Genomic DNA, 24,863 nt, shown 5'->3' on the forward strand with positions numbered 1-24,863 from the left:
AATCATTGGTATTTGTGATGTTCGCTTGTAGTTTTCCACAAGCACTTCTTTTCTTTTGCATGATTTACATGATCTCTTGGCTTTGACAAAAAGCCTTGCTTCTATTGGATAGTAGATGATGCTCCTTATCATGTCTCTTTTGGTGATTCTTCTTAGAAGATTGCTTGTGGCAACCCCATTTTTGCTAAAGGTGCCAAAGTTGGTAGTCTTTATCCTTTGCTTGTTTCCAAATCTACGGATCACTTGTTGGCCATCACTCATCTTCCTCATGTATCAATGTGGCATCATTACACTGGACACAAAAGCTTTGACTCATTTGCAGTATCTCTCACCCCTAGATTATTCTTATTTTGATTCTTGTGATCATTGCTTATATGGCAGAAAAACTCATAATGCTCATAAGAAGTCTGACTGTATGTGCATGTGCGAGCTGTTGGCTCTTGTTCATTCTGATGTTTATAGTCCCACGCCTTGTGAATCTTTGGGTGGTGCTAAATATTTTGTTACACTCATTGATGATTTTTCACATAAAGTTTGGGGTTATCCCATAAAGTAGAAATAAGATGTTTTAGCTACTTTTCAGCACTTTGTTGCTTTAATTGAGAACCAATCTAGGTATAGGCTGAAATGCCTGAGGTCAGATAATGGGCATGAGTATGTATCCTATGCTTTTGAGTAGTTCTATGATGATTGGGGTATCACGTGTCAACTAATTGCTCCTTACACCCCAACCCAGGATGGTATTGTCGAGCACATGAATAGGAGCATTTAGCAGAGGGCTTGTAGTATGCTCTATCATGTAGGCCTACTTGATATGTTTTGGATTAAGACAATTACTATTGTAGTTCATTTGATTAACAAATCCCCATGTAGTGCTTTGGTAGTGTAGTTGCAGAAGGGTAGGGTCTAGTAAACCTCCTTTATATGTGGGTGCACTTAAGAGTCTTTAGATGTGAGGCATCTTGCCATGTTCTCGAAGACGAACACAGTAAGTTGGATCTAAAGTCAGCCAAATGCATCTTTCTTGGATATGATGATGCAGGTGAGATGGGCTCTCGTCTTTGGGATCCACAGACTAGGAAAGTTATCAACAAGCATTATGTTATGTTCCATGAGGATAAGATGCATTAGAAACATGAGTGAGTGATTGAGGTATGTAGGGTGATCTTTCAAGAGGAACCTCCTATTATTATATAACTAGCCCCTATTAGGTAGCTTGTAGTTGTTGTCGATGCTCTAGTGGCCTAGGATCTGCCTATTGTATAGGATCATATTGATGTTGGATAGAGAGGACATGATATACAAGCTCCACAACCAATTCTGTGACACTTCACTAGGGTCTCGTTCTCTTGATTGTTATGAGCCCTCTATGGATTATGTCATGGTGATAGATTCTATTGAGTCCCTTACTTTTGAGAAGGCTATGCACAAATATGATAGTTGTTCTTGGGAGAGGGTTATCTAGTTTGAGTTTGACTCATTGTAGAAAAACCATACATGAAATTTGGTTTCCCCAACTAGTGGAAAATATCCCGAAAATATGCATCACCATGCAAGTGGGTGTATAAGCTAAAGAGCACCTCTCATCATCCTAAGACAACATATAAGACTTGTTTGGCAACAAATACAATTGTAGGTAATAAATAGAATGTGCATGAAAGTGAGCTTGGGTCTCACAAAATAATGCAACCATAATCGTGTGATGTCCATGATTTGCAATAGATAATACAAGTGCCAAAAATATATTAGACCGAAGCACTCCAAAAATAATAATCCTCCATAAAATAAATCTAGCACCTACATTTTCACTTTGCCTCAACATTGCCTTCTCAAATGTTGTCAACATACTTCTTTAAGTTGCCATAGTATTGCCATCTCAACCTACTAAAGCCATCATACATCTTTATCTTGATCGCTCATCATGAGCTACTATCCAAACTTGCAAGTCATGACAATAATGAGACCTTCACCAGTCCACAAACTACCATAACTACTCACTATCACAACATCAATAGTTGTTTGATACCTATCCTTGATTGCCAGAAGTTAAGAAGAGGCCTAAGTCGCCTTTGTATCTGCATCCATAGAGATGTTGGCACTAATAGAAGCACTGACATCTATGCACACTTTATCCCTCTTTGGGGTCCTATCACCTACGATATGAGGTGGAACCATAGGATGTACACCTTGTCGTGCAATATCATCCTCATTTGCCACACTGACCACAAGGTATTGCCACCTCCAATGCTCTAAACTAGTAAACACATCATCATGCACATCACGGCAATTATCAATATCCTTACCACAAACACGAGCAAGATGATCCTTCACTCATGTAATGCTCCCCATGCATATGACATGGCAATAGTTGCATTTCCATCACTTCGAGCCATCATTAGCTCCATAGTTGCCGATGATGCATGTGTGGCTCCAAAATGTATCCTTCACCATGTCTATACTTTTAGGGGCTTGTTGACTTAGGGTGAGAAAGGAGAAAGAGAGAGAAATAGAAGAGGCACATGAGAAAGAGAAAGAAGTGAAAGAGGTACATGAGGTGCAAGGGCTATAATATAGAGAAGGGGTTGTAGAGGAGGAGATCTAGGAGATTTTCATGAAGCTTGATACATGATTGAGAGCAAGCCTTATATCCAAACCAAGGATGTATAAGCCAAGCAAGACTACCGAAGAAGAACATACTATGGCCTTGAGGAAGTATATAGATAGAATAGGGCCAACATCCATTGCAAGCAAGGTTGTGCTTGTTCCATTTAGCGCAAACTCCACCCAGCTATGATAACCACCAGGTATTCCCTTCCAATTTCATTAAAATTCATTGCTACTCATTAAAATCCATGTTAGTCGTAGGGATATTATTTTGTTTACTAGATCAAATTGTTACATACAAAACATATGATTTAGATTACTATGTCAAACTATTATTATTTTAAAGTTATGTTACTTATATTACTTATATTTTTAAACAACTCCATGAGTTTTAAAAATGAAAACTTTAAAAAATATTAAAATTTTAATAGTGAGAAGGTTAAATAATTGTAGATATCTTAGGTAAGAGATTATGCATTGAAAAATATGTTAAAAAAATTAATTGCATATTGAATAGACTCTAGCTTAGTATAGCAATCAATAAGATATTTATATTATTGATGCTCTATTAAAGTCTTAAATATAGTAGTCCACTATGAAAAGTAAGATAAAACATTTTAAAAATAACATTGTAAAATTACTTTATTGAACTTAAGATTAAGTTAATTACATATACAAAGGAGAATTGCTAGTAATAACAATTAGGTTAACTTGAGTAGTTGACACTTGGCTTTTAATCTTAAATTACATTAAATTCTATATTTTTTTTAAAACTAGTCTCAAGTGTTTAGTTTGGTTAAATTCTCTTTGTGATCAAGTTCATTTATTTACCAAAACAAAAAGGCAATCAAATGAAGATAGATTATTAAAAACCTTAGATGATAACTCCATAAACCTTAATCCTCTAAAAATTAATTGAGAAATTGGCTTAAACCCCAAAATTTAGACTTATACCATCTCAAGCTTATATATTTGAAATATTCTATCTTATTTCAGCATCCATGGAGTAAATCCATAGATCATCTTTACTTCATATTATACAGAATCTATGCCTAATTAGGCTACTATGTTAGTTCCTTCAAAATTCCTTATGCTAGATGACCTCATTGAACAAGACCATTTATCTATGTTAGCCCAAGTTTAGGACATAATCCTACATATTTTTTAGATGATTAGGTAGCGCTTTGTATTGAAAAGTTTGTATTGAAAAGAGGAACTAGCTCTAATACATTATGGAACATTCTATATTATACATAAAATCAATGATAACACATACAGATTGGGCAATCCTCCTCATTGGCAAGTTCATAATTCATTCCACATTAGTCTATCAAAACCTTTCAAGGAAAACCCACTAGTAACTCTAATTGTAGATGGCCCTTCTTTACTAGAGAAAGGCATAGAAATACTAGTATCTAAGGTTATCCGTGACCTTGATCATACCACTACTAGAACTAGTAATCAATAGCATAGTTATCTAATTAAAAATAAGGACCATTTTGTTGAAGAATCCCAATGGATTTACAAGTCCCCATTAACTTATGATTAATTTAATAATTGCATATTGCTCATAATAAAAAAGGCACAACTTTGTCTCATGAGACAATGTTTCACAAAAATCCATGATTACCTTATTTTCATAAGGTATGTACAGATTTGCAACATGAGGTAGTGCATATATATTTTGAATTACCTCATTGATGTAGTGTAGATTCACTACATGATGCAATACTAACATGTAGTTGGCCACTTATGCAATTTGTATGTTTTATCAACTGAAGGCGATTGCTTTTTAATCACAAGACAATGCTACGATAATCGTTATGAAAATCAGATTATTATTATTTATTTGCTTTTGTAAATTTTCATTTGTCTAATTGTCACATGATAGTGACTTATTATGTATGGATCCACATGCAACACTAGTCATATTGTGCATGGTAGATAGATGGTAGGGAATTAATGTGTTTTGTGTTGTGGTGAGAAAATTATTAGATAGAGTTATGCAGATTACTTTGAGTATAGCTCATTTTAATATGCAAGGATTAATTGCTTTTGGGTGCTTATTAAGAGCAAAATTATTGTATTTTTGGGTGCTACTCTAGTGCATGATTATTGTATTTGCACATGTGCAAGTCATTTATTTGGTTATATCCTTTGTGCAAGGCTTAAAGGGCTAGACAATATTTCTATGTGCATCTTAGAATAAGTTCCTTAGTTAGAAGTTGGAAAATAGAAGACCAAAGGGCATGTAGTTCACTCAAAGAAAGTAATAGCCAATAAAAAAGGACACTTTTCATGCATTTTGAGCACAAAAAGATAACACACTATTGCCTCTCTTACAATTAGTGTGCTCTCTCAATTTACAATTAATAATTGTTAGTGTATGGTGAAGGGCTACAACTACTTTAACCAACAACTACTAAGTACGAAGCAAATTTCTTCATTAACGAATACCAACACTACTTCGAGAACAACATCATGATCATCCCCAACATTCTATGTCTATGATGCAAGCTAAAGTATGTTACTTGCGATGGTGAGTGCCATGGGATCATCTAAGTACTTACATATTATGGTAAACGAAGGTAGAAAGTGCATGACTACTTCCAAGAGCCTTCATTGGAAATTTTTGATTGCATTTCCCATCTGTCACTTTTCATACCCAATGTTTCTCCTTGCCTCATCTATTGATGAGAAGCATTATGTAGAGATCTCCCAAACAACCTATTTTGTTTCCTATGAGATGAAGTTACAAGGATTGAGGAGATTTCACCAACTATGAAATACTATTTGAGAATGAAAGATAATTTGTATTGTGGCTAAATATTGTGGATTCCTTTATTTGTGATGCTTTAATGACTTTAAAGTTTGCACATGACTAAATTTTGAATGGATTATACTCAAATACAATTATTTTTTATATTAAATATAATCCTAGACAAGTTTTATGACTTTAGAACAAGTTTTGATTGTGGGGCCATTGATATCTCTATCATAGCCACATGGTCAAATATAGTTAGTGGATCTCCTTAAGTGAGAAATCTTTGGTTGCATTGCCAAAAGCCAATGAGTCTATTCTCATTAAAGTCAAAATTTGGCCATATGGCCAAAATTCTTGCCACATAGTGTATTAATTGATTCAATCATAGTCGTGCAATCTTCTTTACATAATGGCCTTTAAATTGCAACGAGGCTTCTCCCATAACAACTTGGTATAAACTTGTTGGTTAAACCTTTTCTTATACAGTACAAGAAGCCTAAGAAAAATGAAAAAAAATGTTGATGTTGCATGTAATCAAGTGGGCCACTTCAAGGTATAATGCCTAAATAGAAGGTTTTACAACTACAATTAGGAGCTTGACTGCTTCATGTTTAAATGTTCCAACTACACAAGAACTACCACTTTTTTGGAGGATTCTTGTAATGCTCATGGAAGAGAAAATCCAACTCATAAATGCAATAGAGGCTATGCAACTAGATCACTAGCTTACACCACCATCAAAAATTGAAAACTAACTAGACCTTATAAGAAGAAGTAGAACACAAATTTGGATTGTTAGATTGCTTAATAGTTAGGTTCTACAAGAGTTCAACAATATGGGACTTCGCATAGATACAAATTCTTTCATGTGTTCCCTTTATACTTGAGTTTTTAATTGCCTCTCTCGTAGTTGACTTGTACTTTGGTCATGATCCATTAAGCCTCTTAAGCAATTTTACCGATTTCCTTATGATAACATACTTTGATTATTACACATCATGTTGTAACACCACTATTGTAATGAAATTGTTTGGACATTTTGTTGGAATAATTGTGCTTGATCAAGATTCTTTGATTCAAATTAGTTTACTTCTTGATATAACAACTTCATGTTCACACACACAGTGCACGTGCCTCATCCCACCTTTTTTGAGAGAGTCTCAACCTCACCCTATCACCACTAGAAAGCATGCCTCCAAGTGTGTTGCCTCACACAATTGCAACGCTTGTTGCCTTGACCACCCACTTACTCATGTCTACATAGTAGGTAGTAATGCCACATGTGACCAGCAATAATGTAATAACCAACGGAGGTCAAGAAGAAAAGGGCAATGCTCTAGCGCATAACTTTGCGCACTTGTTTAATGAAGTGATGCCATATTTGGCAAGTTATTAGAATATCCTCACAGCACCTGGAGTGGGTAGAGCTTGAATCCACTAGTTCATCCCTGAGAAATGAGCGTGGCTTCTAACATAGCACCTGGAGTGGGTAGAGCTTGAATCCACCAGTTCATCCCTGAGAAATGAGCCTAGCTTCTTACACAACCCATGCAAGTATCTTATAACGCGGATGTTGGGCACCTTTCAATGGGAAGGGCAATGCTCGACCTTGACCTTGTGCACTTGGCCTTTGGTTGACGTCTCTCGTGAGTCTTGAGTATTCAGAGAGCGAGAGTTTACTAGGGTAGCCATAGGGGGTTTTGCCAACTCCTCGGTCTCAGACGTACACGGGTATCCGCGAGAGAGAGAGAGAGAGAGAGAGAGAGAGAGAGAGACGAGATGGCATTTCTTGCCCTGCGGCGAAGCGTGCTTCAGCCATGGAGGCGCTTCAGCCCCCCCCTTACCATCGCAGGAGTGACTCACTCCAGGTCTCTCTGCTGGCGCCCTGAAGGGCCCGAGCTTGGCCCTATCGTTATGGAGGCCACCCACCTCGATGAGGAAAAGGAATTGCCTAACATGTACCATGAGCCCGTCGCCCTCGTCACCGGAGCTTCACGTGGCCTTGGCCTTGAATTCGTAAGCCCTATAGACACCATCAATCAGTTTCTTATTGGTTCTCTGTTGCCATGGCTGTATCGCTTTCCCCCATGACTGGTTTGGTGGAGCTCGAGGCTCCGTCAATTGGATGTTTGTCATTCTGCACATAGTTTGGCTGCAATCATTGCCATGCCACAAAGCATTGCCACTCTTCCAGTAGGATTCGACATGGCATACATTATGTGCTGAATAATGATGGTGTACACAATGCTAGTGCTTTGCTTGGAGAGTGACAATTTTGCTCTGATTCTTTGCAGACTCGGCAACTTTTGACCAAATATCCTGGTCTTGTGGTGTATGGCTCCGCCCGTAAGCCAGACCAGTCAGAGGGTCTCAAGGCTTTAAAGAGAAGACATCCTGTACGGCTTGAAGTTGCAACCATGGATGTGACAAAAGAGGAAACTATTGAGGCAAGATATTAAGTCAGTCTTTCCTTGTTTTGGGCTGCCGAAAACATACGTTAAGGAAAGGCTTCATGTGTTGGGTCAAAATACACTTGTCTGGATTTGTCTAGTATTTAAAACAGACCAGTCCACTGTTCTGGATTTTGCCAGTGTTGGAACATAACAATGAAGTATCCCTTTGAACCAAATCTCAAATTGTGTATGTTCGTGTGTACGCATAGTGCATGTTGCAGAGAAAATATCCGAGTATGTCTCCACCTTGAGAACCTCGATCTCCGTCAGTCCCGAGTGCAGTCTCTGTCATCAGCAGGCTGATATATGTCATGTATGAGTGTCCAAGACTGCTGGAAACTCAGCCTTATAAAGGCTGAAAAGAATGCCTGAAATAATCAGGTCGACTCATTTAATGTAGCCGACTGTAGTCGGACTGTTTGATTGTTGCCATGTGGCACTGCTTACGTGGCAGGAGATGCTTCTTAACATCCCCTCTTAGATCTTGGACAAGGCAACAGATGGAGGGATCTGGAATGTCGATGAAGTAAAGCTTGGGAAAGTGCCTTCGTAAACAAATTTGCAAGATTGTCTTCAGTCTCATAGTACTCCACATCAGTGGTCGCATCCAGAAGCTTCTTCTTGATGAAGTGACACTGGATCTCTATGTATTTCATCTGAGCATGGAATGTAGGACTCTGTGCCAAGGCAACGCAACTCTCATTGTCGCACCACAAAATAGTAGGACGAGTTTGGGAGCAGCCAAGATTTTCCAACAACCGTCGAAGCCACACAGTCTCACACGTGGTAGAATACGCAGTCCGATACTTTGCCTCAGTCTCGAAGATAGGACTATGGTGGGCTGCTTTTTGCTACTCCAAGAGATAGCACTAGTACCCAAGGTAAAACATTAACTTGTAGTAGATTGTCTTTGATCCATATCACTAGTCCAATTTGAATCACTTCAACTTGCTAGAACAAGATCAAAAGCACTTGTATCTGTTGGATAGAAAATCCCTAGGTTGGAAGTCCTCCTAAAAAACCGAAGTATCCTCTAAGCAGCTTGCCAATGCACTTGCTGAGGGACACTCGTAAACCCAACTAAGAGACCTACAACAAAGCATAGATCAACTCGTGTGTTGAGGAGCCAAATCAAAGATTCAATTAGATTGCATTGAAAAGTGAACCAAGTACATGTCTTCTAGTTCCAGCTTCTCCACTCTCCTCACTTTGCTTATGGAATTTTGACCATCTTTTCTTAGAGCTTCTGGAGCATATAGCTTTTGTTATGTCTTCTATTACATCATTTATTCTATCTTTCGAGAAAAGCTTTGCTGGTAATCGCATCCCTATGCTACTTTCCACGAATGCAGGAGATGCGTGGTTGCTGGCTCACCACTATGTCCGGCAAACCTCAAACAAGCGATTCTCGCTATGCCTTTCAAAGATACTCATAGTATAGGTGGCCAAACCAAGTATGCCATAGCTCAGATTGTGTGTCAGAGAGGTAAGAAGAAGAGAGGTAAGAGCGGAATAAGACTTCAATTTATAGATGCCATTCTCCTCATACCCTGAAGAGAACCTTCCTCGATCCATGATCAAGAACTCGAGCAGCAACCAAGAGACCAAGAGAAGAAATCTTATGTATCGAAAGCAAATGATACCCTAAACCTAGCACATGTAACACCTCGGAAGTGTGGGTACCGCCACGTCCATCTGGAATCAATTGCATCTCATCCCGTTCAACAATAGACACATAAGAGTTGTCTCTTATGAGAATATGCCTATGTGAAGGTTGCAAATGGGCAACACCAATGGTTGAAGGAGTCATGTGCCGTGAGGCACCACTGTCCACAATCCACTCTCGAGCTTGGGGAGTTGTCATTGTAGCATCAGAAGTCTTCGATGAAGTGTTCTCTATGACCGCTAAGTGTAGAAAAGCAGTTGATGAGGATGGGGCCACCACTTTGGAATCCTTTGTGTCCTTGGTGTCCTTTTTGTTCTTGTCGGGGCAGTCCTTTCAATGGTCGGTTTGTTAGAGCAGCGATGTGGAAGCGTAGGACATAGACTGAGAGAGAGTGAACATAGAGAGGAGAGAAAATGAGATAGTGTAAATGCAGAAAATTTGCAGTGTAGTATGCTGTATAAGAGTGCAGAAATATACACGGGGGCAGAGAAAATATGTGTGTGTCTCTGACTTAATGACCTTGATCTTCGTCAGCCTGAGCACAGTTTGTCTCAGCCTACAGATCTCAAGACCAGAATCTGAAATGAATGAATGAGTGTGCCACAATTGGCTATTTATAGCCAGAAAATACGAAATACCAACACTAGGTCCACTGCATTAAATGCAGCCGACTGCAGTAAAAAACATTAAAAAATAGTCCGATTGTAGGTAGTTCGACTGCAGCTGTTGACATGGTGCGTATTGTGTTGACGTGGCATCCTGCTGTTGACGTCCTCTGTCGTATGCTGTATACTGTTGTACTGTGCAGAAACCCTAACACAGCTTTTCTAGGGGATGACTCTACCTCTAACACCCCCTCTCAAATCTTGGACGAGGCATCAGACTGAGGGATGGAATGATGATGAGGTAAAGCTTGGGGAAGCGCCTTCATGAACAAATCGGCAAGATTATCCTCCGTCTTGCAGTACTCCACATCAATGGTCCCATCCAAAAGTTTCTCCCGAATGAAGTGATACTGGATCTCAATGTGCTTCGTCCGAGCTTGAAATACAGGATTCCGCACCAAGGCAATGCAACTCTCATTGTCGCATCGTAGAAGAGTAGGACGAGTTTGGGGGCAGCCAAGCTCCTCCAACAATCTCGGAAGCCACACAACCTCACATGTGGTGGAAGACGCAGCTCGATACTCCGTCTCAGTAGAAGAAAGGGCTACCGTGGGCTGCTTCTTGCTACTACAAGAGATAACACCTGTACCCAAGGTAAAACAGTAGCTTGTAGTAGACCGTCGGTGGTCCACATCGCCAGCCCAATTCGAGTCACTCCAACGTGCAAGAACCAGATCAGAAGCATCTGTACTTGCGGGATAAGAAATCCCTAAGTCAAAAATCCCCCTCAAATACTGAAGAATCCTCAGGGTAGCCTACCAATGCACCTGTTTGGGTTTAGTCATGAACCCTGCCAAAAGATCCACAACAAAACAAAGATTAACACAAATGTTGAGAAGCCAAATCAAGGATCCAATCAACTGACGGTAGCGTGAAGCATCCATCATGGGAGAATCTGAGTGTAAAGTGGCCTTCCAATTTGGATCCATAGGAGTAGTAATGGGCCGATAAGTCTCCATCTCAAAAGTCACCAAGAGCTCTTGAATGTACCTCTGCTGAGAGATGAAAATCCCCCTCCGAGATTGATAAATCTCGTGAGCTAAGAAAAAATGAAGAAGCCCCAGATTCGTCATCTCGAATGCCTGATGTAAAGCTGTCTTGGTCTCTCGGATCTTCTGTGCATGATCTCTGGTCAAAATCAAATCATCAACATACAACACAAACAACACATGACCAACCTCAGAAGTGTGCGCATAAAGCTGCGGATCAGCCTTGGAGCGTTGATATCCCAACTTTGATTGAAGAAACGAGTCAATCTTCTCATTCCATGTACGCGGAGCTTGCTTGAGGCCATACAAGGCCTTCTTCAACCTGTAAACTTTCCCATTCGAGGATCGAAAGCCAAGAGACTGCTCAACATAGATCTCTTGCAAGTCACCATTCAGAAAGGTCGACTTCACATCCAACTGATTGACATGTCATCTCCTATGACCAACCAAGGCAAAAACAGCTCGAATAGTCGCCATATGAGCAGTGGGGGCAAAATTATCATGGAAATCAATGCCTAGGCGTTGAGCAAAACCTTTAGCAACAAGGTGAGCCTTGTGCTTGTCCAAAGAGCCATCGCTAAGATACTTGGTCTTGAAGACCCACTTGATATCAATCACCTTTTTGTGAGAGGGACGAGACACAAGAGACCAAGTGCCATTTCTCTCAATAGCCTCCAACTCGGCTTTCATGGCCTTCTGCCAATGATCAGACTGCAAAGCCTCCTTCACTGAAGTGGGCTCTCGATCCTGCATAACACATGTCATTAAACAATAGTTGGAGCAAACAAGCTCCGAAGAATGTCCATCCTGCGGTTCCCACTCCTTAGGGACCCCCTCGATCCCAGAATCTCGGAGTGTGCCACGGGCCCAACAAGGAGGAGGACAACAAACCTCTCCTCGTCGCTCTCCATCTGCTGAAGACTCAGGAACATCCACCGGCGGAATCTCCTCGGGGGTGGCCATTGGAAGTGAAGACTCAGATCAGAATCAGAAGAAGAATCTCCATCAAAAGACTTTGGCTCCAAAGGAACTGTCTCGGGAGCCCAACTCTCCCCTGGATCTCCAAGAACCGGGTTCTCCTCATCCCCCTCTGTGGTCGGAACTTCCACGAACTGCACATCGCGACTCTTGTAGACATCTTGCTTGACATGATCAAATAGACGATAACCTCAAGATTGGGAGCTATAGCCAACAAAAATGTATCGTCGGGAAGCCGCCTCGAACTTGTTACGCTGTGTCTTTGGGATGTACACATAAGCGTCACACCCAAAGATCCTGAAATAAGAGACATCAGGCTTAGTTCCATAGTAAGTCTCATAAGGTATCATCTTATCAACGGCTGAAGTGGGAGATCGATTGAGGATGTGAACTGCGGTAGCCACTGCCTCGGCCCACAGAAACTGAGGTGTTTATCGGTGCTCTATCATGGTGCGCGCCATCTCGATCACACTTCGGTTTTTCTGTGCCAAAATGCCATTCTCTTGGGGAGTGTTGGTGTTAGCAGACTCCTGTGAATGCCCCTATCTGCACAAAAACGAGCAAACTCATTAGACATAAATTCACCTCCCTTGTTTGAACGCAAGGTCTTTAGTCGCCGGCCAGAATGGTTCTCTTCAAAGAGAAGCCAATCCTTGAAGTGAGAGAAAGCCTTCGACTTCAAAGTCAAGAAATAGGTCCAAGTCATCCTGCTGTAGTCATCTACGACCAACATGAAGTACAAGCTCCCCTTCAGGGACTTAGTCCTCATCGGGCTAGAAAGATCCGTAGATACAAGCTCCATGGGTGAAGTAGACCGCCTAGAAGCTTTGTTGGGAATCGCAACCCGATGCAGCTTTCCACAAATGCAGGAGACACATGGCTGATGTCTCACCACTATGTTTAGCAATCCTCAAACAAACGACCCTCGCGACGCCTTCCGAAGGTACTCGTAGTTCAGGTGGCCAAACCGAGCATGCCATAGCTCGGACTGTGTTTGAGAAGAAGAGAAGTAAGAGCTGAAGAAGACTTCAATTTATAGACGCCATTCTCCTCATACCTTGTAGAGAGAACCTTCCTCGATCCACGATCAAGGACTCAAACAGTATCACTGTTAAACTCCACCAAGAGACCAAGAGCACAAATCTTATGGACCCAAAGTATATGATATCCCAAATTCGGCACATGCAACACCTCAGAAGTGTGGGTACCACCATGTTCATTTGGAATAAGTTGCATCTCACCCCGCGCAGCAATAGACACAGAAGAGTTGTCTCCAAAGAGAGTCTGCCCACGCGAAGGTCGCAAATGGGCAACACCAACGGGAGGAGGAGTCATGTGCCAGGAGGCACTACTGTCCACAATCCACTCACGAGCCTTGGGAGCTGCCATCGCAGCATCAGAAGTCTTCGGTGTAGAGTCCCCAATGACTGCTAAGTGTAGAAAAGTAGTTGATGAGGATGTAGCCACTGCTCCAGAATCCTTGGTGTCCTTCTTGTCTTTGTTGGGGCAATTCTTCTTCCAATGACCGGTCTTTCCACAAATATAGCAAGATGATTCCTTCTCCTTGTCCTTCTTGGATTTGTTGTTCTCATTCTTCTTCTTTTGGTTCTTCCCCTTCTTCTGAGAGGCTTGACCAACCAAAGCCTCCGATTTGGAAGCATTCTGTCCCTTCAACTGTTCCTCTTGGTCCAAGACCATACGAACCAACTCTTCCCACCGAAGAGTCGACTCTCGCCCTGATGCAATAAGAGCGGAATAAAATGTACCAAACCGTGGCGGCAATTGGGACAGTAAAGTGATTGCCATGTCTTTGGAGAAATAGGCTTTCTCGCATTTTGAACCTGCATTTGAAGCTGCCGAAGCTTGTTGATATGTTCCCGAAGCAAAGAAGACTTATTCACAGACAAGGTCCTCATCTGTACCTCCAAAGAAACCCTCTTCATCAGGGTCATCCGGTTGTACATTTGATCAAGCTCCAGTCATATCTCTCGAGCCACCGTCAAGTGCTCGATGTGAGCTATCACAGCTATAGTGCAGACAGAGACAGAAAAGATCGAATCCTGGCATTTAGTTTGTCCCAATGAGACTCGGCCTTGGTCAACTCCGCACGAGCATTGGAAGAGAGTTTGGACTCATCCCTCACGGAGGGCCTGTTAATCTCCTCCATCACCAGTTTTGCTAAATCATAAGACTCCAAAATGACCAACATCATCACCTGCCAGATGTGGTTATTGTCACCATTAAGCTTTTGATCCGATGGAAGAGCCGGTTGGACAGGTATCTTCCTGTCCATGATCGCCTGAAACTCCAAATCAGTCTCTGTGGACATGTTAACTTGCAATACTTGCACAAATGCAAAATCAGCCCCCTTTGACTGTGAAAACGCAGCCTTCTAGGGCTGGTTCCTCCGCCACCCAAACCTTCTTCCTTGCCGGAGGCGATGAAAAGGTTAAATTTGCAATGGAAGGCCTCAAACGCAGCCTTCCTTCCCTTCGAACAACAATAACTTGCAGCAAATTCATTGATTGGACTCCTTTCCCGCATACCCACGCTCGCTTCAGCTTTGATCCGATGCGTAGCCCTCCCGCTCGCCCTCGAATCCTGAAAACGCAGCCTTGCGTCACGCTGAAATCTCCTATCAGATAGGTTCAGCCCTCAGTCAGTCCATCTTCACCTCTCTGATACCATGTCAGAGTGGAGCGATGCGGAAGCGTAGGACATAGACTGAGAGAGAGTGAACACAGAGAGGAGAGAGAGAGAAAAGGAGAGTGTAAACGCAGAAAATCTGCAGTGTAGTATGCTGTATTAGAGTGCAGAAATATACATGGGGGCAGAGGAAATATCTGCATTTGTCTCCGACTTGATGACCTCGATCTCCGTCAGCCCAAGCACAGTCTATCTCAGCCAACAGATCTCAAGACCAGAATATGAAATGAATGAATGACTGAGTGTGCCACCAACTGGCTATTTATAGCCAGAAAATAGGAAATACCAGCACCAGGTTGGCTGCATTAAATGCAGCCGACTGCAATAAAAAACAATAAAAAACTGTTCGATTGCAAACAGTCCGACTGCAGATGCCGATGTGGCGTTCGTATTGTACTGATGTGGCATCCTGCTGCTGGCGTGTCCTCTGCCATATGCTGTATACTGTTGTGTTGTGCAAAAACCCTAACACAGTCTGTCTAGGGGATGACTCTATCTCTAACATGGTCTTACCACAAATATGGCATGTTGATTCTTTCTCTTTGTCCTTGGATTTGTTGTCCTCCTCCTTCTCCTCCTCCTTTTGGTCCTTCCCCTTCTTTGGAGAGGCTTGACCAATCAATGCCTTTGATTTGGAAGCATTCAGTCCCTTCAACTGTTCCTCTTGGTCCAAGACTATAGGAACTAACTCTTCCTAACAAAGAGTTTACTCCTGACCTGAAGCAATGAGAGCAGAATAAAAGGTACCGAATTGTGGCCGCAACTAGGACAATAAGGTGATCGCCATATCTTCGGAGGAAATGGGTTTTCCGCATTTGAACTTGCATCTGAAGCTGCCGAAGCTTGTTGATGTGTTCTCGAAGCGAAGAAGAGTTATTTACGGGCAGAGTCGGCATCTGCACATCCAAAGAAACCCTCTTCATAAGGGTCATCCGGTTGTATATTTGGTCAAGCTCCAACCATATCTCCCGAGCCACCGTCAAGTGCTCTATATGGGCTATCACGGCTGTTGTACAAGACAAAAAAAGAAAAGAACGAATCTTGGCATTCAGCTTGTCCCAATGAGATCGGGCCTTGGTCAACTCCGCACGAGTATTTGAGGAGAGTTTGGACTCATCTCTCACCGAGGACTGGTTGATCTCCTCCATCACAAGCTCCGTCAAATTGTAAGACTCCAATATGGCCAACATCATCACACGCCAGATGCGAGAATTGCCGCCATCGAGCTTTTGATCATGGAAGAGCCAGTAAGACAGAGGCACCTTTCGGTCCATGATTGCTTGGAACTCCATGTCAGTCTTTGTAGACATCTTCACCTACAATGCCTGCACAAACGCAAAAGAAACCCCCTCTGAGTGTGAAAACGCAATTTGCTAGGGCTCTTGTCTCTGCGCCCCAAACCTTCTTCAGCCACCGGAGGCGATGAAAAGGTAAAATCTGCACTTGAAGGCCAAAAATGTAGCCTTCTTTATTCTCTAATAGCAGAAAAACAGCAACAGCTTCAGTAAATCTTCTCTTTTCTTGCACGCCCATGCTCGCTTCAGCCTTGTTCTGATGCGCAGCCCACCTGCTCGCACTCGAATGCTATAAACGCAGCCTTGTGTCATGCTGAAAAGTCCTCTTCAGATAGGTCCACCCTAGTCCTTCAATGCTCTGATACCATGTCAGAGTGAAGCAATGCGGAAGCGAATGACCGTGACAAAGAGTGAACAGAGAGAGGAGAGAGAGAGAAAGAGAGTGAAACGCTGAATGCTGTATAAGGATGCTGAATTATATACGGGTGTAGATAAAATATCTGCGTATGTCTCCACCTTAAGGACCTCGATCTCCGTCAGCCTCGAGTGCAGTCTCTGTCACCAGCAGGCTGAAATTTGTTAGATACAAGTGTCCATGATTGCTGGAAACTCAATCTTATAAAGGTTGAAAAGAATGCCTGGAAAAATACCTGAAATAATCAAGTCTGCAGTCAATTGCAGTTGGACAGTCCGATTGTTGTCACATAGCATTGCTGACATGGTAGGAGACGACTCTCAACAGATCACCCACTACTTGGGTATCCATGTTCCTATTCTGGTGGTCTTTGTTGTATGAACTTTGATGAATCATTATCATTGTATTGTATTAGATCACCCATGATTTGAAAGATGATGTTTGCAGTTTAGTCAACTCATGAGTGAGTTGGGCATGTGCAGTTTATTTTAGGATTTTTAATTTGTCATTATTATGGTGATTTGGGCCATTTATGGTTGGCTGACCTAATGCATTATTTGCATTATTTATTGCCTATTTATACGGCTCCCTCCTCCTTAGATCATGCATCCGCGTATGTGGTCCCTAACCAACCATAGCATGAAAAATAGTACTCCACCAAAGTATCTTGACTGCCCCGTCATTATATGCATGCCCTCCAAAATCCATTGGATTGGCACTTTCGTGATGGCTTTGCATTTGCCCACCTTGCCCCATAGGTATCGATTGTTTTACTTCAATACCATCATTGGGAGCTTCATGAGAAGGCTTTGGCATTTTCTTCAGTGCATTTTGCTGTCCCAAAGGTGTAGAAGACGCCTTTTTCTTCTTGCCCTTGCTATCCTTGATCGGAGCATTCAAAAATCGAGTGAGTTGAGGATCCTATGCTCCATGTGAATGTCTATATTGAGAGGCATCATCACTTCTTGATTCCATCTCATTGTTTGAAGACATCTTGCTGTAATTACTCAACTGAGCATAAATTCAGCACTAGCACTAAGCTTTTGGCTTGCAATTAGGTGCCTTGGGTCCACCAAGTCGAGATTTGATGGTATCCCGACAATGGAACCATAAAACTAGCCTTCCTTCTCGGATAGGTGGTAAAACTTGATCAAGCACTTAATTACAGCAATTAATAAATTCAATGAAATTGAAATGCACACTTTATCATAATATTCTTGGACATTGGAAACCTTGTTGGTCCCAAAATTGGTGCCCCTTATGGTATTTCTTTAACTTGTATTGCAGTTGGATGGAGTACAAAATGAGATTTCTTAATCTCCTTCGTTGATCCAAATGCCCCTTGCTATCATAAACGATTTGCAAGCCTTTTGGGCAGTTTGCCTCTTGATCTTCACCCAAGACTTGCACAAATTGGACCCTTGGCTGGCCAATGCCTGCCCAAATCAAATGGGATGGAGTGGCATCTGAAATCCTTGGCAATTCCTTGAATTCTAGTTGCTGATTCAGTGCATGATGCCCCAACTGCTGGGATAGGTCCTAAGGTGGCAGTTAAACCCTAATTTTTTGCTAAGGATTGGGGTTTATAGCAGAAATGTCACTGCTACCCACCAAATGTGGCTGGGAAATTCTTTAAATGACTGAGATAACCAAAGAATGGGCTGGGGAAGGTGAGAGATTGTTGAGGAGAGAAAGTTCACAGTTTCCATGTAGGAAAACCTTCAAAACTGCTTGTTGCCTATCGTGATCTACATTTTATGTAGTTGTTTGCTGCCTGGAGTCCAAATGATGCAGTTGCAAGCCCACAAATGCTATTGCCAGCACTTGGGAAGCTCCAACCTACTGTCGCCTGCCCCTTGGAGGGCTCAGATTGCTATTGCCTACAGCAAATGGCTGTTCTTTGCTCCTAATTTTGACCAGTAGCACCTCCTCTCTCTCTCTCCCATAGCTTGGATGAACTGAATGAGCCTCCACAGCTCCCAAACAGCCTTCTCCCCATTGCATGGACAATTTTTGCCATGTGGAGCCTTCTAATCCCATTTTACAGCAATTTTCAACCATTTAATTAATTTTTAGAATTAATTAATTCTGAAAATTAGTTTCAGCCCTTCTGACCTTGCCCAAAATTAGATGTGCCCATCCACAATTTAATTGGTCAAGCCATTTGTAACCCCAAGCGGTCCACAGCTGTAATCGACCTTTGGACATGCACAAATTAATCAATTAGTGCCTAGTCTCTAGTGTCACCATTGACACTTATTGGCCAATTAATAGTCCTAGGGCCAAATTGATACCAATTGACACTCAAAACCTGGCATAACTTGTTACAACTTTTGTCTTTAGACGACCACTGCTTCCTTGGGGTCCTTGGCTTGTTACCATGAAATATTTACTTGCACATCACATGTGCATCACAACATTGTACATTTGATTATTAAATTAATCAAATGTTACTAGCAAGAGCAAAGCATCTCACGTCCTTGTGATACTCATCTTTGTGTTTGCTGCATTTAATGTTCCTAGAGGTTGAGCGTCAGCATTTTTAGGCTTGTGAAAATGTCTCTTGGCTGTACTCTATTTGATTCCTCCTTTTTTGGCTGATTTTCACATGGCTAATTTGATTTTTCCTATTGGCAGCAATGGTACTTTGACTGAAGGCAGAGAGTCGATGGTCACGTATGCTCAGAGGCATTGTTGACATGATGGTCGTGTATGCTACTATGAGGCATTGTTTGATAGATATAGAGAGATGCTATGATTCTTCTCTATTTTCAGGAGCTAATACGATCAACATCAACACTAGGTTCTCTTGGAGGCACCTTGGTGGTGGCTTGTGCACCCACTACTTGGGTATCCATGGTCCTTCCTAAGTGTCATTGTTGTACTATGATGAGTCATTATCATTGTATCATTGTATCGTGGAAGATCACCAATGATTTGAGAGAGGGTGTTAGCAAATTAGTCAGCTCATGAGTGAGTTAGTGCTTGTCCTATGGGCTATGTACATTATTGTTGTGCATTTCTTTTTTTGGTGTTTGATTTATTAGCCCTTGATTTGTTTCGATTGGGTATTATTGAGCTAGCCGACCTAATTATTCTATTCATTTATTGCTGGCCAACTTTTTGTTGTGTATGGTCTATTTATAGGCTGGTTGCTCTCCTCCAATTATTCATCACTTGTAGGTCCTGTTGGAGACAGGGAGTGGGTGCCAATGCCCACACAGCCTGTGACTCACTATCGTACACGATTGTCCCATGTCTTGGTATATGGATTCTATTTCCTGAGCATATCTTTGAGTTCTCCCTTTGCAATGTTCTTCTATTCTTATTTTCTTTTGCAGTCTTTCTTACACTGTGCAGTCTATTGCAGCAGATTCCAATGCTTCCATCGCTGCACCCACTTTTGACACTGATCAAGGCATTAAGCAAGAGAAACTTCAAATAACAAGAGTGCATGCACCAGCAATAATAGCAGGATTTCATTTCCAAGTAAGAAGAGGGGGTGTGAGCTTGGGAGCTCCTAAGAATAAAAGCTGCCATACACTTTGCACTACCTATGTGACTACAGGTCATGTTCAGAAGAGAAACCCAAAACTTTGAGTGAACATATATCATGGGTGCTGAGCCACCATACCCTTAAATACAGTTTGTGTGTATTCTGCTAGTAATTCTTGAACAGCGATGTAGGTTCTAGTGTTTGTGTGGAACCATGCATTGAATTTCGGGACTAAAGATATCATGTAACCTGGCACATATAGCAAGACAATTTATCAGTTGTCTTTGAAATCTTAAAAAGTGAGTGAGGGCACCGAGTCAAAAGTGTGTTTTTTTGGAATTTCTGTTTCATTCGGAATTTCAGTTTCATTCTTAATCCAGCCTTGTCAAATCTCTTGCTCTTCAATTTATTTGAGTTCTTTTTGTTATCTTTGTAAATATTACCAGTGCTAAACTACTAACAACATGATTCATAACATGACAATTTTTGATGAATGCATGTCAGGCACTTTCCAAAGAGATAGGTGAGAAGTATGGGCGGTTGGATCTTATTATAAATTGTGCTGGTGTTTTGCACATACCAGGTGTCATGGAACCGGGTAAGGGGATTCCAGGAATCTGCATTTGAATTAGTTATGGGTGGAAGTTATTTTGTTCATTTTCCTGGTTAAATTTCATTTAGCTTATCAATAGTAACCATTAGTTTTCACAAGAATCTGCTAGTCCTAAACTAAAGTGCAAGAATGTAGTGATAAGCCTTTCGAGGATATCCTGTGGTAGGACTTAAAAAGCGGTGCAAACATTCTCCCCTTCTATATATCTTAAACCTGTGCCCATGAGACATTAACTGCAAGTTGGTTGTTTCATCTGTCTTGATGGTTCTGAATGCATGTTCTCATGTATGATTTGTAAGTGGATAATATCTCTGCTAATAGCACAGTTTGGGCTGAAAATGTTTATTGAGCGTTGGTAAAACTGAACTTTATGGTTGTGAGTTAAGGTTGCCTTCACATGGCATCATTATTCATAATCGGTGGTGGTTAATGCAGTTTTTCTGTCAGTCTTTCATTATTCCAGGACGTTAAATTACGTGGCTTGGTCCAAAGTTTGAAAGAGTTGTTATTTTCTCTTTCTGACCTTGCCTTTATCCAATGTGCGCTATTATGTGTCTTTACCCAATGTGTGCTATTACTTATTGTCTTGTTGTTTGTACTTGCTGCTGCAGAGACATTATTATCCAAAGCTCAACCTGAGAATTTAATGCGTGCGTTTGAGGTCAACTGTGTTGGTCCAGCTCTTATTGCTAAGGTAAACCTTGCTTGTATGGTTTCTCCTTCAATGCCTGATAGCTATTATATTTGGTGTCTGTATTAATTTGAGCTCAACCTGAAGAGCTAGGTTGTGTTGGTCCAGCACTGCTTGCCAGGGTAAGCTCTGTTTTAAGCATATTAGGCTTCTTGCTTTGGTTGAGTCTAAGATAAGCGTTGCCTTTTATGTTCTAAGCCTAATAGGCTTCTTACTTCTGTAAAGTCTGCTTGTGTGCAGGCAGTTTTGTTATGCAGCTTTACTCTTTGAGTTTTGTGTCCGATTGACCTTCTACTCCTTGCACTTGTCTCATCTCATGCTGTATGATGCCATTTTACTTCTGTGTGCAGCACTTTTGGGAGCTATTAAAAATAGGACAAGGTACCAATACAGGCAGGTGTGGAGCTGTTATTGCACACATTAGTGACAGAGTCTCATCAATTAAAGACAACACACTGGCGGGTTGGTATGCTTATCGGGGATCCAAAACAGCTTTGAATATGCGTAAGTTACCATCATGCAGGTAGTTTCATTGCTTTTCAAATTTGGCTTTTGGGTTGTGTTTGCAAAGGTTGGTACTGCTGTTTTTGCAGTTGTCAGGACGATGTCACTAGAATCGATGAGCCGCAGGGATCCGGTCCTATGTATTCTTCTACATCCTGGGTGTGTGAACACAGATTTGGCAAGGCCTTTTATTGCTACTGCAAAAGTGCCCAAGATGAAACTTTTTACACCTGATTATTCAGTTGAGAGGTTACTAGGAATAATAAATAAAACTAGACCTGAAGATAACGGCAAGTTCACTTCCTGGGACAGACAAGAAGTCAATTACTAGCTGGTGGATATGGAGTGGTCGTTGGCTTTTTGAGAACTTACATGGGGAATGTTCTCAGCACATGGTTATTGATGTGAGAACACTCGTTAGCTTGTAAGCATCTTTGGTCATTCTGGAATATTTCAGCACAACCAAATTAGACAAGTTTGTTCTCTCCGGTGTCCCAGGATAGGTTAGTGAGGTGGGTAACTTCAACAGGGGCAGTTGATGAGCAGACCCACGTTCCAGAAGCAAGCACATCATCAGAAGATTTGATGATCACAACATTTTACTTGCAAGCCCAATGGGTCGTAAATATGATCTGTATCTTGAACAGAACTAAAGCATTTTGGCTCTAATGCTGGTATAGAACTTAAAGTGACACAAGTTTAGGACTATCCCAGAGTACATGCTGGGACTGTGGTGGCTTTTTTTGGTAACCCAAAAGGTGTGGACTGGTTACCTTGTCAAAGTGTTTTATTTGCTGTCATTCTAGAATTCTTATGGGAAGCTCTGCTATCGAACAGAGTTGCGATGGACTGAGCAGTGAATTTGCAATCAAAGGTTGGGATTGTGGACTAGGCTGATGATCTGTATCTTTAACACACCTAAAAGCGTTTTGGCTCTAATATCGGTATTGAATCTCAAGTGATACGAGTTTAGGATATGCTAGTACCATAGTAACTGCTGGGACTGTGGTGGCTTATGTAAGTCTATTTTTGGTAGCTTCAGAGGTGTTGACTGGTGACTTAACATAAGAGTGTTTAATTTGCTGCTATTCTAGGCTTCTCATAACAAAGATGTGATGAACTGAATAGTCAAGTTGCAAGCAAAGGTTTTGGATTGTAGACTAGGTTTATTGGCCTGCGCAAAGATGACTCAAACAATTAATTGTTGATTGTTAAAAAGGAGAAATTTGATAAAGGCAGCCACTTGCCAAATAATTGAATCCAAGCAGACTTGTGCTAAGCATGACAAGTGATGCCCTTTTAAGATACCTCAAAGGTGTTAGGGCAGAGGCTGGCATTAAAAACCCATTTGCTAAAGCTATGAAAGTTGCTAAATATACTCATTAGTGCTAAAATAAAAATCCACTTGCTAAAGCTATGAAATGTACTAAATGTCACGATCCTAAAACAACTCAATGCTTAGGTTCTCTAAAGTCATCTATGGTGTTGCTTGTCTTATCAATAAACTGACCATGTAAGAAGTCTCAAAGGTGTCAGGACAGAGGTTGGCATTGGTGCCAAAATAATTTCCATTTTCTAAAGCTATGAAATGTATTGAATATATGTATTGGTGCCAAAATAAAAATCCATTTGCTAAAGCTATGAAATGCACTAAACATATCTCGATCTTAAAACAACTTAAAGCTTAAGTTTTCTAAATTCCTATTTGGTGTTGGCTTTGTGATATCAATAAATTGCCCATTTGCACTCCTAGCTGCCAATTGTGTAAAGCTATGAAAGTAATTAAATACATTATGACATAGCAATTCAATGCTTAAGGCTTTTAGAACTCCTATAGTTGCTTTTGTTTAGGTGGTTTAAGTTTGCCATGCTAAGTTATGTTAGTGTAAGCATATTTTTTTGGTTCCCTTGCTTCATTTTATTGTTGCACCTCTTATCTTCTATGCTTTCAAAATTTTCAAGGTTGGATTCTTCCCTTTCTTAATAATACAACATGGTACTATCCAATGAAACACCTGCTCTTTCGATATTGGCCTTAGTTTGGTCTCTAGCTTGATAGCCCAATGGTGTTATCAAAATGAGAGAGAGAGAGAGAGAGAGAGAGAGGGGGTTGGGGGGGGGGGGGAGAGGTATGATTCTTTAATGTTGGTTATTGTGCAAATTGGACAAAGCATATGAGAGAGAGAGAGAGAGAGAGAGTTTATGAAAAAGAGAGAGAGAAAAAGGTTATATTAACATCCTTTTGGATGCCTAAAGGTGTATAGATAAAGAGGCTTTACATAGTTCATTGTACAATTCACTTTGGGGTACCATTGGCATGAAGACAAGCAAGGGTAGTGTTAGCGCAAAGAGAAAAGCTATCGAAATTATTATTTACATCATGATCCAAAAGTAACTTGGTGCTTGGGTCTTTTGAGCTCTTGTATGATAACTTTACCACCTTGATGAATTGTCCATTTACCCTCATTTCAAGCCGTCTTCATCTTGGCAATCACACCTAGTTGTGCTAGTTAAAGTATATTTTTGGTCTGTGACTTAGTTCCCTTGAAAGATGTTGACTATTTAAATAGTTTACCTTTATCTTACATGCTTTCAAACATTGCTTGATTCTTTTCTTGATGATTTTCCATGGCAATGTTTACTTGAATCCTTTTTTTTTGGGATTGGTTTTATTTTGATCTCTAGCATGCATAAACGCACATGGTATGCAATCTTCTTTTGCAGTGTAGCTTCATTAACTATTGAAAAGATGGTATCTATCATAACTTTCTGATTTGCCTTCTTGTTTCGATTTTCTTTTATACTTGTTGATTTGTCTCCTTGTTGAGAGAGAGAGAGAGAGAGAGAGAGAGAGAGAGAGAGAGAGAGAGAGTGCTTTTGTTTGACAACCACTAAACACCCAATCTATTGGATCCAAATAGAATTAGGGGCATATGATTGCAAGAATATTGTTAGACCTTGTTGAAATTATGAGCACATGTTCACACAAGGTTTCATTGATGAAAGTGCATGTGACATTTACTT

At 41.1% G+C, this 24,863-nt stretch overlaps 1 protein-coding gene across 1 annotated transcript; it reads left to right on the top strand.

Moving 5' to 3' along the window:
- Positions 1-6,986: 6,986 nt before the first annotated feature.
- LOC148026460 (uncharacterized) lies at positions 6,987-22,865 on the top strand. Its single transcript, XM_087690896.1, has 6 exons — positions 6,987-7,384; positions 7,663-7,815; positions 20,536-20,629; positions 21,256-21,338; positions 21,686-21,839; positions 21,929-22,865. Exons 1-6 carry the CDS (start codon positions 7,148-7,150, stop codon positions 22,168-22,170), a joined length of 963 nt encoding a protein of 320 aa, XP_087547022.1. The 5' UTR covers positions 6,987-7,147; the 3' UTR covers positions 22,171-22,865.
- The last annotated feature ends 1,998 nt before the right edge of the window (positions 22,866-24,863 follow it).

The sequence above is a fragment of the Lygodium microphyllum genome, chromosome 13 (genome assembly GCF_053477565.2).
Source record: "Lygodium microphyllum isolate KBCC chromosome 13, Lygodium_microphyllum_v1.1.10, whole genome shotgun sequence".
NCBI lineage: Eukaryota > Viridiplantae > Streptophyta > Polypodiopsida > Schizaeales > Lygodiaceae > Lygodium > Lygodium microphyllum.

What these genes read in the sequence shown, in the direction of transcription:
- LOC148026460 (XM_087690896.1), top strand. Translation starts at nt 7,148, where the DNA reads ATGGCATTTCTTGCCCTGCGGCGAAGCGTGCTTCAGCCATGGAGGCGC. An exon ending in ACCAGGTGTCATGGAACCGG is followed by an intron (nt 20,630 to 21,255) that starts GTAAGGGGATTC and finishes TTGCTGCTGCAG; the next exon opens with AGACATTATTATCCAAAGCT. An exon ending in CAAAACAGCTTTGAATATGC is followed by an intron (nt 21,840 to 21,928) that starts GTAAGTTACCAT and finishes CTGTTTTTGCAG; the next exon opens with TTGTCAGGACGATGTCACTA.